This window comes from Pseudophryne corroboree, chromosome 2, assembly GCF_028390025.1.
Source record: "Pseudophryne corroboree isolate aPseCor3 chromosome 2, aPseCor3.hap2, whole genome shotgun sequence".
In the NCBI taxonomy this organism is placed as follows: domain Eukaryota; kingdom Metazoa; phylum Chordata; class Amphibia; order Anura; family Myobatrachidae; genus Pseudophryne; species Pseudophryne corroboree.
Window position 1 is genome coordinate 421,929,973 of NC_086445.1, and position 13,464 is coordinate 421,943,436.

Genomic DNA, 13,464 nt, shown 5'->3' on the forward strand with positions numbered 1-13,464 from the left:
TGTTCAAAATGCTGACATAGTCAGAATACTGACATTTGAAATGCCAACATGTCAAAATGCCAACATGCGTTTTTAGGCATTTTTGCCCCAAAACAGACTTGTTCATACTTTACCATCCTAGTGGACCTGGAGGGGGAATATAATAGTGTGCCAAGCACAGTGAGGCACCGTACCCAAAGCATGGCGAGTGTAACGAGCCATGTGAGGGGACGCAGAACACTTAAACGGTGTCCATGTTGACATATGTTGACATTGACACAAACCCCCCCCACAAAAAAATCATGTCAGTATTTTGACATGTTGGCATTTCAGATGTCAGTATTCTGACAATGTTGGCATTTTGAACATGTCGGCATAATGAATGTTAGTATTTTGACTAACTAGATATTTTAACTGTAGGTCATTGGCTGTCGGGATTATGACTGTCGGTATTGTGTCTGTCGGTAACTCATGCTGAACCCGACAGGGAGAGGCAGCGGATTACAGGGAGAAGCAGTGGGTGGAAGAAAGAGGTACAGAGTGACAAAGAGAGGTAACAAGTAACAGACTCTAGTCTTCTTGTGCTCACAGGAGGTCTCATGCCCTATCGCAAGATGGCCACCAAGATAACTATTGAGACTGTGCAGGGGCCATCTTATTTCTTTACTCCATAAGACTGTGTAGTGACATGGTGAGAGACAAATGTCTCCTACTTAGCTCATATGAGAAACCTAGTTAACAACTGCCATAAACCTGTTCCAGCATCCCTGCACAGCTACCTGTTTGCGGCATACACTCACTATCTGATGAGCTGTATGTAACCTCACTCTGCTCCAGCTTCGCCCCATCACCAGTGTACATGTAACAGTGGGTATGGCTGTACTTGCTATCTATCAATAAGCCAACACCACTTGTTAAGTAACTGGGCTGTTCATAGTCTGAGCCATCCGGTGGTGTGTCTATATAACTCTGTAATATCAACACCTGCACACATATCATGTCCTGCTTCGTCAGGACATGATGAAAGAGGATGTTATGTCCTCTGAAATGCTGACCAGATAAAAACTACTTCAAAGATTGATAACTGTCTCCTGTGAGTGCCGTCCTTCTATGCTGCCTGTACTATTCCATTGTTCAGGCACCGGGAGTGCTGATTACGGTAGGAGCCAGTGCCGACCTCTTTGCAATATACATATATGTGTGTGTATGTGTATATATATATATATATATATATATATATATATATTAGTGCTTAACCAACCTATTTCCAGTAAGGAGAGGATAGTGTCTCAAATATCCGAGGTTAACCTGTCACTTGAACTAAACATAACCGAACCTCTCAGAGAGCAATAGGAGGAAAGGAAACATTGATATTTTGAGTCCTAAATGTATTAAAGGAAAGCTTGGTAGTAAGCAACTGCTTATCTGCTGTGTAAAGGGCACCGACAGCTCTCTCAGTGTTGAGAGAAAATCTTTACTTTTTTACCTCAAAGAAGGAGCTCTAAGAAGAGTGAGAATGACGATATGTGTACCAACGACATGTCTGTGAATGCTGTAATTCACAGACATATCGCATCAGCTCTCCTGCACACACAATGCCCAATATATCTACAGAGATATTGGTGCATCGTTGTGTGTGTATGGGCGGTCAGCTGAACTTAACTGGGTGGGTGCATGTAAATGCATGCCCAATTTGTGATGTCAGACACGTCGGATCAGGCAGTGTGTGATCCATTGATCTGCAGATATATCTATAAGTATGTAACCAGCAGAAGAAGGACGAAGTGCAGTGAGGGACATACTAACACACAAAGGCCCATAGGAGCTGCCTACCCTGTTGTTCTGCCTGGCCAACTCAGTGACTGCAATGAGCATGCAGCAGCTCAGATCACAGCACAGCCCCTTAGGAATTCCAAGACTGGCCCGCAAAATATTAAATAAATAAAATAATTTGTGCGCTGTGGCAATAGATCGGTTGGATGGATGAACGGAGGAAGGGTTCTAGGTATCCCCTGTATACGCCACTGCAATCCATATTTATTACAGATATAAGGTGAGTGCAATTCCCTGCAATATCAGAATTTTTCATATACAGTTGCTTACACTGTACATTATTTAAAAAAAATGTCTTGATCTCCTTTTTGGGTTTTCACATATGGCTATACTAACTAACATTGATACATGTTACATCAAAAAAAACATTTTGTTGAGGATCTGTGTAAGCCAGAATTCAACCCCATTTCTAATTGCAAAATGAGTTGCAAGACCTAGGATAGAAATAAAGGAATGTAGCTAAAGCCCTAGTATGCACAAAACCTGAATGAGCAGATACAGTAAGTCAGTGGAGGAGAGGAGTCTACTCTACATATTGCTTATATAACAGCACAAGTCTGATGATCAGATGTCAGTCTGCTACTCACCCCTTATTCAATGCCCTATTAACCCTCACCACCCCTTACACTCTCAATACTTATTCCCCTTCTTAGTCCTGCAACGTTGTCACTGTCAACATAATGGCTGCAGACAAAACATACCCATGGAATGAGAAAGAGGGATGCCAGTTGGCTTGTCCTTTATTACTGAACCTGGTATACCTGTGCTTGTATGGGTTCGGTATGTATTACCGGCGGACAGGATGCCAGCTGTCCATATCCCAACAGCGGCATCCCATCTACCAGAATGCCAGCAGTAAGGCGAGTGCTAAGAGTCACATTTGAGGGCTCACCAAAGTCCCCTTGCAGGCTCGCTATTGGTGTCGTGGACATTTACACATGGGAATAGCCCTGTTGCACCTGAATTCCGGCCAGCGGCATTGTCAGCTGTTGGGATTTCAGCGTAGGTATCCTGAACTGTGGGATCCCAACCGCCTCCAAATTGACTGCATCCCATTTGTATATAGTGTTCTGCCACATGTTCATGGCTTCTTTTGTGGCTCTTTTAAAACCTGTTCAACCCTTAACTAGTTTAAAAACTATGAATATGTTCTCTATAAAGACATGGGACAAGATTAAACAGCAATCACTTTAGATTTAGAGATGAATTAATAGGAGTGTTGGGATCGGTATGAAATACCTACAAACAAAATCCTGATGGTCAAAATCCCGACAGCAATTGACCAACGGTCAAAATCCCGACAAGGTCAAAATCCCAACATGGACAAAATACCGACATTTAAAATACAGACAAGGTCAAAATACCGACATGTAAAATGTCGACAGGTAAAAATGCCGACATGAGGTTTTCATTGTTTTTGGTGTGCATGTCGACATAGGTCAACATGGACACCATATAAGTGTACTGCGTCCCCTCGCATAGCCGCGGTGCCTCGCTGCGCTCGGCACACTATTATATTCCCTCCAGGTCGACTGGGATTGTAAAGTATGAACAAGTCGGTTTCAATGAAAAAATCATGAAAAACTAATGTCAACATTTTACATGTCGGTATTTTGACCTTGACGGTATTTTAAATGTCAGTATTTTGTCCATGTCGGGATTTTGACCTTGTCGGGATTTTGACCGTCGGTCAATTGCTGTCGGGATTTCGACCGTCGGGAGTTTGATTGTCGGAAAATTGACTGCATCCCGGAGTGTTATTTCTGGTAAGACAGACCTTGCTTAGCAATGAAAAGCCAGTCTTGAAAGAAAGGAAAAGTCATACAGATAACAGTTCTAAATCTGATTTGCAAAGTCTTCAATTATGTTATAGTTTATAATATTTTGGTCTAATATTTTTTTTGTTTTTGTTTTCAGGACAGAATGTTAAGCTCTTTGAAGTGTCTGTTCTCTAAGCTGCTGATTATCTCTGGATGTTTTGCATTTTACAATGCAACATCAACCAACAAGACATTTCCATGTTCAATTCAAGAATATAACAACTCTATTGTTTTTGACTGCACTGCACGCAGTCTGAGAATAGTTCCTTATCCGATCACCTATGTGTCAAGCAATGTAGAGCTTCTTTTAAATCAAAACCTCATACAAAGCATATATAACCCCTCTTTTCAGCATTGGCAGAATCTTACAAAAATAGATTTAAGCATGAATCATTATCCAAAATCAAAGCTTGACAACCCAATTATATGCAAAAGAGGTCTAGAGATAAACAATGAAACATTTTCAAATTTAACAAAACTGGAACAATTAATTATTGATCACAATTTTCTATGTGAAATCCCTTCTGGATTGCCAGATACTGTAACATTATTAAGTTTTCAGTATAACAACATTCTCTCAATCACCAAGAAAAGTGTCTCCCGATTCAAGAATCTATGTGAACTGTATCTGGGGAATAACTGTTACTATGGTAATAATTGTAATGGTACTTTTGATATTGAAAATGGAACATTTAGTAATCTCACAGAATTAACGGTGCTTGACCTCTCATTTAACAATTTAACCAAGGTGCCTCCTGAACTTCCACCATCACTGCGGAAACTTTACTTAAGCAGTAACAAGATACAAATCATTTACAGAGATGACTTTAAATATCTAGTAAACTTAGAAATTCTTTTTCTGAGTGGAAATTGTCCAAGGTGTTACAATGCTCCATATCCATGTGAGCCCTGCACCGGAAAATCTTCTTCAATTGAAATAGATGATTACGCTTTTCAGAATCTCAAAAACTTGACTATGCTTCATCTAGGAAGCACATCGCTGAGCTTCATACCAAAAACATGGTTTCAAAACACAACTCAGTTGAAAGTACTGAACCTTCAATTAAACTACTTAGTGGATGCAATTGCAACAGGAGAATTTTTATCTTATTTACCTTTCTTAGAAAAACTTGACTTGTCTTTTAATTACAAGTTCAGATCATATCCAAACAATATTAACATTTCTGACAATTTCTCTAAATTAGTATCCCTTAGGGAGTTGCATATACAAGGCTATGTCTTCAAAGAAATTACATCTGAAAATGTGGCCCCTCTAACAAAGTTAAACAAATTAAAGATTTTGAACTTTGGAGTGAATTTTATTAGGCAAGTTGATTTTAAAGTATTTCAGAAATTTGCAAGTTTAGACATAATTGATTTGTCTGAAAATAGAATAACACCATTCTCAGAGACCACCAACAGAAGTAAAACATTGGAAGCATTTTACAACAAGCAATCAAAATCAATAGAGTCTCATTTTTCATCTAATATTTTAGACAATGCTAAAGTTTCTCCAAAAAACATTGTCTCATTCAATAAACTTGTGAAACCAGAGTGTAGTGCATATGGCAAATCATTAGGTCTCAACTCAAATAGTATTTTTTTCATTGATCCAGAAGAATTCCGTCCGTTTTCAGATGTAGCTTGCTTAAATTTGTCTTCCAATGGCATTGGACAGGATTTAAATGGAACAGAATTTATCTATCTGCCAAACCTAGCATATTTAGATTTGTCATTCAATAAATTAGATTTTGCTTCCTTATATGCGTTTCAGGAACTGAAAAACTTAACGGTCTTGGATGTCAGTTTTAACAAGCATTATTTTATAGTAGAAGGAGTTACTCATCATCTCAAGTTCATTGAAAATCTTCACAAACTTTCTATTTTAAACTTAAGCTATAATGACATCTCTACTCTAACAGAGTATCAAATTAATAGCAATTCTTTGACAGAGTTAAGGTTTGCAGGAAACCATTTGGATATTTTGTGGAGATATGGTGACAGGCGCTACATAGATCTTTTTAAAAACATTACCAACCTGACACTGCTTGACATCTCTCACAACAGGCTTCAAACAATACCTGATGATGCAATTAGTAACCTGTCCAAATGTCTTTCTGAGTTGTATCTAAGCAATAATGGATTAGAGTTTTTTGGGTGGAACAATTTGAAACATTTAAAAAATCTAAAGGTTCTTGACCTGAGTCACAATAAAATAACAATGATAGGACATTTGAGCAATTACACAGAATCATTGGAGACACTTATAATTAGTCACAACATGATTCAAACTTTGACAGAAGGATTTCTTACTAGTGTAAGCAGTCTTACCAACCTTGATTTAAGCTACAACAATATTCAGAGTATAAATAAATCAATATTTTTGTCTGGGAATGAAAACTATTTGGATGTTTTAAGCCTGAAAGGAAACCCATTTGAATGCACATGTGATATCATTGACTTTATACAGTGGATTAATAACAATAATGTCACAATTCCACGGCTGGCTACTGATGTCACTTGTGCCACTCCAGATAACTGGAAGAAGAGAGGAATCATTGATTTTGACATACATGCTTGTAATTTGGACATGATTGCCCTGTTGTTGTTCCTGATGTTCCTATTTCTCATTATTCCTATGACAGCATTGCCAATTATGAAACATTTGTTTTACTGGGATGTATGGTATATATACCACTGGTTTATGGCAAAGCTGAAATATAACAAAGTCTGTCATTCTGAAAGTCTCTATGATGCATTTATCACGTACGATGAGACAGACCCAGCAGTCACTGACTGGGTTTATAATGAACTATGTTACCAGGTGGAGGTCAAAGGAGAAAAACGCATACTTCTCTGCTTAGAAGAACGAGACTGGGAGCCGGGAAAAGCTGTTATTGATAATATCGTCCAAAGCATTAACCAAAGCAAAAAAACTTTATTTATTCTTACTAAAAAATATGTAAAAAGTGGAAAATTCAGAACAATATTTTATCTGGCCATGCAAAAACTGATGGATGAGAATATGGACGTGATTGTCATTGTACTACTGCAGCCTGTTCTTCAGCATTCTCAGTATCTGAGACTCAGGAAAAAAATTTGCAAGAGTTCCATCTTGGAGTGGCCAAAAAATCCCCATGGGGAATACTTATTCTGGCAAAGAATGAAACATGTTTTACTGACAGAAAATGTTAGCCGATACAATAAGATGTACACCGATTCTATTGCTATGCATAAATAAAATATTACAATTTTACTGGGCGACCACATATGTGGTGCAACACATCTATGTCATTACATTAGAGTGGAGTAAGGCATGAAGAATATATTATCTATCATAATTCTTTGAGGCTTAGTTAAGGGACAGGCGTTAAATAGCTTAATATTAAATTGGCCTAAGATACCAATTTTAGGTTTGTTTAATTTTTTAAGATAACAAATAGATAAAAGAAAGACTGTCTGTCTTGTTATGGCAAGAGGTTTGCGTGTACTAAGCACGTCGCATGTTGCTTCCTAGAAGTGTTTTGCAAGTGTGTATTTCTTACATTGTGGTTCACATTGTGGTTTGTGGGGAATACAGTATTGCAGATACAGTATGGATGGAGGCTATAATAAAAGTGAATTTTGATCCAAGGCAGGGCTATCTTAACAGCATTGTAGGCCCTGGGCAAAGCATGCACTGGGGCCCCTACCTACCCATCCACGGGAACCAATTAAAAATCATAACTTAACCCTCCTGCTGTCCTGCACTATCTCTCCACATGTTCCCATACAGTGAATATCTGTCAGCACTCTGATTGGTGGATAGCTCCAACCATCCACCAATCAGCATGCTGACTGCCATTCACAGTCTTACTGGAGACTGAGAGGCAGGTAGAGAATACTGCCTAGCTGCTCTGATTGTGTATAATTACAATCAGAACGGACAGGCAGCATTCTCTACCTGCCTTCCAAGAAGCTCCAGAGGCACCAACCTGGGGTTCAGATACGTCCCCCCCCCCCCCCCCCCCTGCCCAGTCTTCCCCTGCTCAAAGGCCCCTAGAATCATTAAGATGGCCCTGCTCCAAGTTACTTCTGCACAATCAGTTCTCAGCAGTAGAACATTGGAGCAACCTTCAAACCCCATCCAATATCTGTAATATATGAAGTGCATTTTTACTCCAGTTTGTGTTGATGGAATTGCATTTAGATTTTTTTTTATTTTTTTGTTAAATTGAGTTTATTTCAATCATTTAATCCAGCTCAGTCTAAAATCGTTTTCAATAATTTTGCCGAAATAAAAACTTTATTTGAAAACCCATACTTTTAACATGCACAACTAAGATATACGGTAGGGCTAGATGCATCATCGCTTGGAGAGTGAAAAAATGGAAAGTGATAAAGTACCAGCCAATCAGCTCCTAACTGCCATGTCACAGGCCCTGTTTGAAAAATGACAGTTAGGAGTTGGTTGGTTGGTAGTTTATCACTTTCCATTTTATCACTCTCCAAGCAATGATGCATCTAGCCCAGTCTACTTAAGCATCCAGTTTTGGTGACTGAGAACATACTTATATTTTTATTGAATCAATCAAACACCATGGTTTGCACTTTGTATTTTTCCCTTTTTTTTTTTGCTTTAATCGAGCATCACAAATCCACTATCACACAGAACTGAACATTAATCCTGTTTGTTTGCTTTTAACTAACCAAATAAGCAGATAAACAAATTGAATTAAAAATAATTGTGTTTACTCAATGTATACTATTTTTATGTACACATATGTCATTTTACACATAAAGGGATGTCCCAACAAACACAGATGATTGAAAAAATTCAAAAATATTGAAAAACACCTTATATAGATTTCTTCAGTGAGACAAATTTTATACCTGCCACATTTGTTTGGATTAAACACATACTTTATCAGGGGCAAACACAGGATTTTTATGGGGGGTTTCTGCACATAGCATACACACACAAACATACAAGCATATACATACACAGCATATACACACAAACACACACACAGCACATACACCCACAAACACATCATACATACATACATACATACATACACACACACACACACACACACACACACACACACACAACATATCGTACACACAGCATATACACACAAAAACACACATAGCATACACACAGCATATACACACAAACACACATAGCATACACACACTCAGCATACACACACAGCATATACACACAAACACACAGCATATACACACAAACACACACACACACAGTATGCACACACTCAGCATACACACACAAACACACACACATAGCATATACACACCAAGCATATAAACACATATATCCTACACAAACACACATAGTATACACACAGCTTATACACAAACACACATAGTATACACACAGCTTATACACAAAACACACAGCATATACACAAACAGCATATACACATATCATACAAACATATCACACACAAAAACACACACACATAGCATGCACACTCAGTAAATACACACAAAGAGCATACACACACAGCAGACACACACAAACACACATAGGATACACACACAGCAGATACACATATCACACACACATATTGCATATACACACATATCATACACACATACACATAGAATATACACACACAGCATACACCCACATAGCTGCAGAGGACAGTCACTACCTCACCAGTCACTCCAGCAGCTCTGTCCTGTAGCCACATCGAGGTCTGCCTGGAAGGAGCTGCACACTGCCTCTGCAGTTAGCTCCCGCCCCCATATTTAGAGTATTCAGCCAGCGGCCAGCCTGTGTCTTCAAGCAGGAGCAGGAGGCAGCTGCCGGCAGCCGCACAGGCTGCACTGTTTAAAATTAAATAAACATCAGACAGCTGAGTAGATCAATGGGCAGGGTGGGTTTCTAGGTACATAGAAACCCCCCTTTGTGCGCGTTAGTATATATCTATATCTATATATATATATATATATATATATATATACTATTCTCATATTTGGGATCCAATGGCAACAGATTATTTTCTGAAAATACACTGGCTGTTATGGAGAGCTGTTGGAAGCCTCTTGACATTTTTACAAACCTATGGTGCAAGTTCTTCCACATATCTTTTTCACCTTCTCAAGGCTGGAAATGCTGGAGTGTCACTGCAGGTGGGATGCAGTACGCAAGGGCACACTTGGCTAGGATTTCCTGTTGCCAAGAAATCCCATCCTGCAACTCTTTTTAAAAACATGTATTAGGTAGGTGCTGTTGTGAATTGTTAGGGTCAATCTGGCATTCCTTGTCTGCGAATTACTAATAATAATTATTATAAAGTTGCGTCTGTAAATTCACATTACTCAAGATGGACTACTTTAGTTGATGTTTGATTTGTTAAAGAGGAGGGGATGTTTGTATATAACTTAATGTGTATGTGGTGTTTGTATATAATTATATCTTATATTGTAAAAGTGACATCTCTTAATAACTATTAAAATAACGTAATCTTGTGTATATGGTACTTGATTACATTAATATATTGTGTAAAATAGAGTAATGTGTACTGCCAAGCTAACTGGTGGCATCGTGAACTGTACTGTTACAGTCCACCATGTGGTTCGTACTAGTTGCAGGTCCTGGTCGTTGCCAGGTTAATGAGACACTGTGTCTCTTCCAGCCGCAAGGGCTGTTGGTCCCCACCTGGTGCATAGCAAATCAGATGGGGCAGCTGCACTGCCTGCTGGGAACTGCCGGGTGCTTGGCAACTGGGACACCGGATGCATGCGGTGTTCCCAGTTGCTAGACAACCAGGAGGCAGGGCGGTTACACTCTGCTGGAACGTGCAGCAGTGCAGGTGCACGTTTTTAAGTAATTTCTGCTCACTATCTCTGTCAGGTAGCTGATTGTTTCAGCTACCATTTATATCCCCTCTTTGCCACTCCCTCAGTGCTGGTTATAGCTTATGCCTGCAGTATAAGCCGCTGGTCCCTGATACCTGTACTTGTATTTCCTGTGGATACTCTGCCGGATTTCCTGCCTGTTTATATCTTGGCTCCTGCCCTGCCTGTCCCTTCCTTAAGCCTATTGTGTCATCCTTTCCCTGCCTCCCAGTGTATCAGCTCTCAGCTTGCATACCATCTACACAGCGCTACACCTGCCCAGGCTGAGACTCTGACCCAGCTCTGACCTCACTTCCCGGGCTTCAGTGTGCCTTCACCGTCTGTTAGACCTTAGGGACAGATGTATTAAGCCTGGAGAAGTGATAAAGCAGTGCTAAAGAAGTAATAAGTGGAAGGTGATGCACCAGCCAATCAGCTCCTAACTCTAATTTTTCAAACCCGTAATGATTGGCTGGTGCATTATCACCTTCCACTTATCACTTCTTTATCACTGCTTTATCACTTCTCCAGGCTTAATACATCTGCCCCTTAATACTTTATTCCATAATCTCCAACCTATTGGGTGAGCCCCTACAGCTGGAGGTTCAAGTCCAGGGGGTCCCCTATGTACTGTTGTACGCATTTAGCACTAAGGGAACAGTGAGGGGTTGCTATTGGGGAAAACACTCTTGAGAGCTCTAGGGGCCTCACAGCAATAGTGATGGAGTTCCTCATAATATTCCGCAAGTCCAAGACTTACAACACTCATCAAGTCCAACAATCACAATATTAAGCAAGTCCAAGAACTTACTCCACAAATGTACCAAAATATGTTGTTTTTGTGTTCTCGTTTATGTGTTCAGATCACAAATGTTTCCTCCTTTTAATTATCATTGTTGAATGGGTGGTTCAAGGTGTGGGCTGACTGTAGCCTTGAAGGGCGCAGCACTGTGCCCCTAGCTGAACCTCTGCTGCTTTGTGTGGCCTGGCTGAGGAGATGTGCTGGTGACTGCAATGTCAGTGCATCCCCACCACCCTCTCTGTCACTCCCAGCATAACCCACATCCTCCTCTGTATTCATTGTGGGCTGTGGCTATAGGCAGGCTCCGCTTTGCTTACCTCACCACACAGAGGAGTGCAATGAGTGGTCTCAGAGCTGGCCCAGATGCAGAAGCAGCTGCAGAAGGAGGCACATAAGCCCGGGTCCACAGCGCAATAAGTGAGTGAGTGAATGAGTGTGTATGTTTGTTGTGATTTGCATTGTAAGTGATGTGATCCACTTTATGGAGTTTTGCCATGTGTGTAACCGTGGGGGCAGTGTGTGTGGCTGTGTGGGCAGGCTATAGGGCATTGTGTGAGGCTATGGAAGCAGGCTATGCGGCAGTGTGTGTGGCTATCAGGGCTTTGTGTAAGTGTGTGTCTATGAAGGCAGCATGTTTGTGAGGCTACGGGCAGTTTGTGTGTTTGGATATGGGGGTAGGCCATGGGTCAGTGTGTGCGTGACTATGGTGCAGTGTGTGTGGGTGAGGCTATGGGGTGGCATATGTGTCAGACTATTGGCAGTAAGTGTGTGTGTGTATGTGTATGGGGTTGCCAAAGGAAATTCTTGCCCTGGGCTCCACTTGATGTAGAATTGACACTATTGCTAGTAACTGATAATATTGTTGGCAGAGTGTATTGGAATTGCCTGGTGCAGTGACGTCAGTCCACACACTTAATGACTTAAACGGTAATGCAGTTTTATTCAGTGAACACAGGTTACTCAGATGTAATACTGATATAGGCAATTAGGGGCCCTTATATCATACAAGGTAACAGCAGTGGTAGCGATACTTATCAGGAGTTGTCTCTGGTGGTGAGGGACGGAGGACTGCACAGCTGTGCAGTCTGACTCCCGCTGTAGAGAAGATGCGGCGCCCGGCTCAGCATCAGCTCCTGAGTCGCGAAACATGCAATGGAACACTGTGAGTCTCTGTAGCTGAGATCCGCTCCCAGTCTCAGCTCTGCACGCTTGCACACACCAGGACTCAGTCTCTCTTACTCGCTCACTCTCAGATGGAGGAGCAGGAATTACATCACATAGCTCTGCCTCTGAGTGACTCTTGGCACTATGGAATTAACACTGGGGGATGCGCCCATGGACTTCTGTGTAGAAGGAGCTTTCTCCGTTTCTCCTATGGTATATGTGCAAAAGCTTTGCTCCCAAAGACACGAAGATGACTGATACTTGGCTTTTCTTGGACCACGCCTCCAGTGGCAGTTTACCTTTGATGGCCACTGTAGGTGCACAATTCTTTTGTTATACTGCAGTAGATACTGCTTCTGCCCAAAACTTATTTTCCAGGCCAGCGTCACTTAATATAGTTCGTGCTCTTTCAACAATTCTGCTCACTAATACCACTCTGTTCCGGTGTGTAAGCAATTGTTAGCTGATGCTTTATGCCATATTTCCTAAGGAATGAGGCTAAGACTTTGTTATCATACTCTCCACCATTGTCTGATCTCAGGAGCTTTAGTGTCAGACCTGTCTGATTCTCCACTAGGTTTTTGTATGTACCATTTTGTTGACAACTTCACTCTTTTCTTTAAGGTAGTACACGTGTGTCATTCTTGTGGCGTCATCAATAAGAGTCATGAAATACCTGTAGCCACTGATTGATTCTCCCTCAATTGGACCACACACGTCTGTGTGCACTAGAGCTAGCAGTTTATCTGCTCTACTAACTGACTTTGGGAATGTGTTGCGAGTTTGCTTGCCTTTTATGCAACTCTCACATACAGTATGTGTCTTTCAGTGTTGCTCACAGTGATCCCTGTTACTATTCCATCTAGCAGTTTCTGGACGTTGTCATATCCCAGATGACCCAAGTGTTTGTGCCACAGCTCCATTGACTGTTTTTCATCAGTAGCCATCATTGCAGTACACTCCTCAGTGTCCAGGACATATCGTTGGTTGCACCGGGTTGCTGAAGCAATAACAGTC

General features: G+C 40.8%; 1 protein-coding gene across 5 annotated transcripts in view; it reads left to right on the forward strand.

Annotated features, from left to right (window-relative positions):
* Window positions 1–6,901, forward strand: part of LOC135025143 (toll-like receptor 8) — a 65,515-nt gene extending 58,614 nt beyond the window's left edge. For all 5 annotated transcript variants that reach the window (XM_063953509.1, XM_063953511.1, XM_063953508.1 and 2 more), the window contains one exon: window positions 3,730–6,901. In XM_063953509.1, the coding sequence (XP_063809579.1) occupies window positions 3,736–6,873 (3,138 nt within the window). In that variant the 5' untranslated portion in view covers window positions 3,730–3,735 and the 3' untranslated portion in view covers window positions 6,874–6,901. The remainder of the gene's footprint in view (window positions 1–3,729) is intronic.
* The last annotated feature ends 6,563 nt before the right edge of the window (window positions 6,902–13,464 follow it).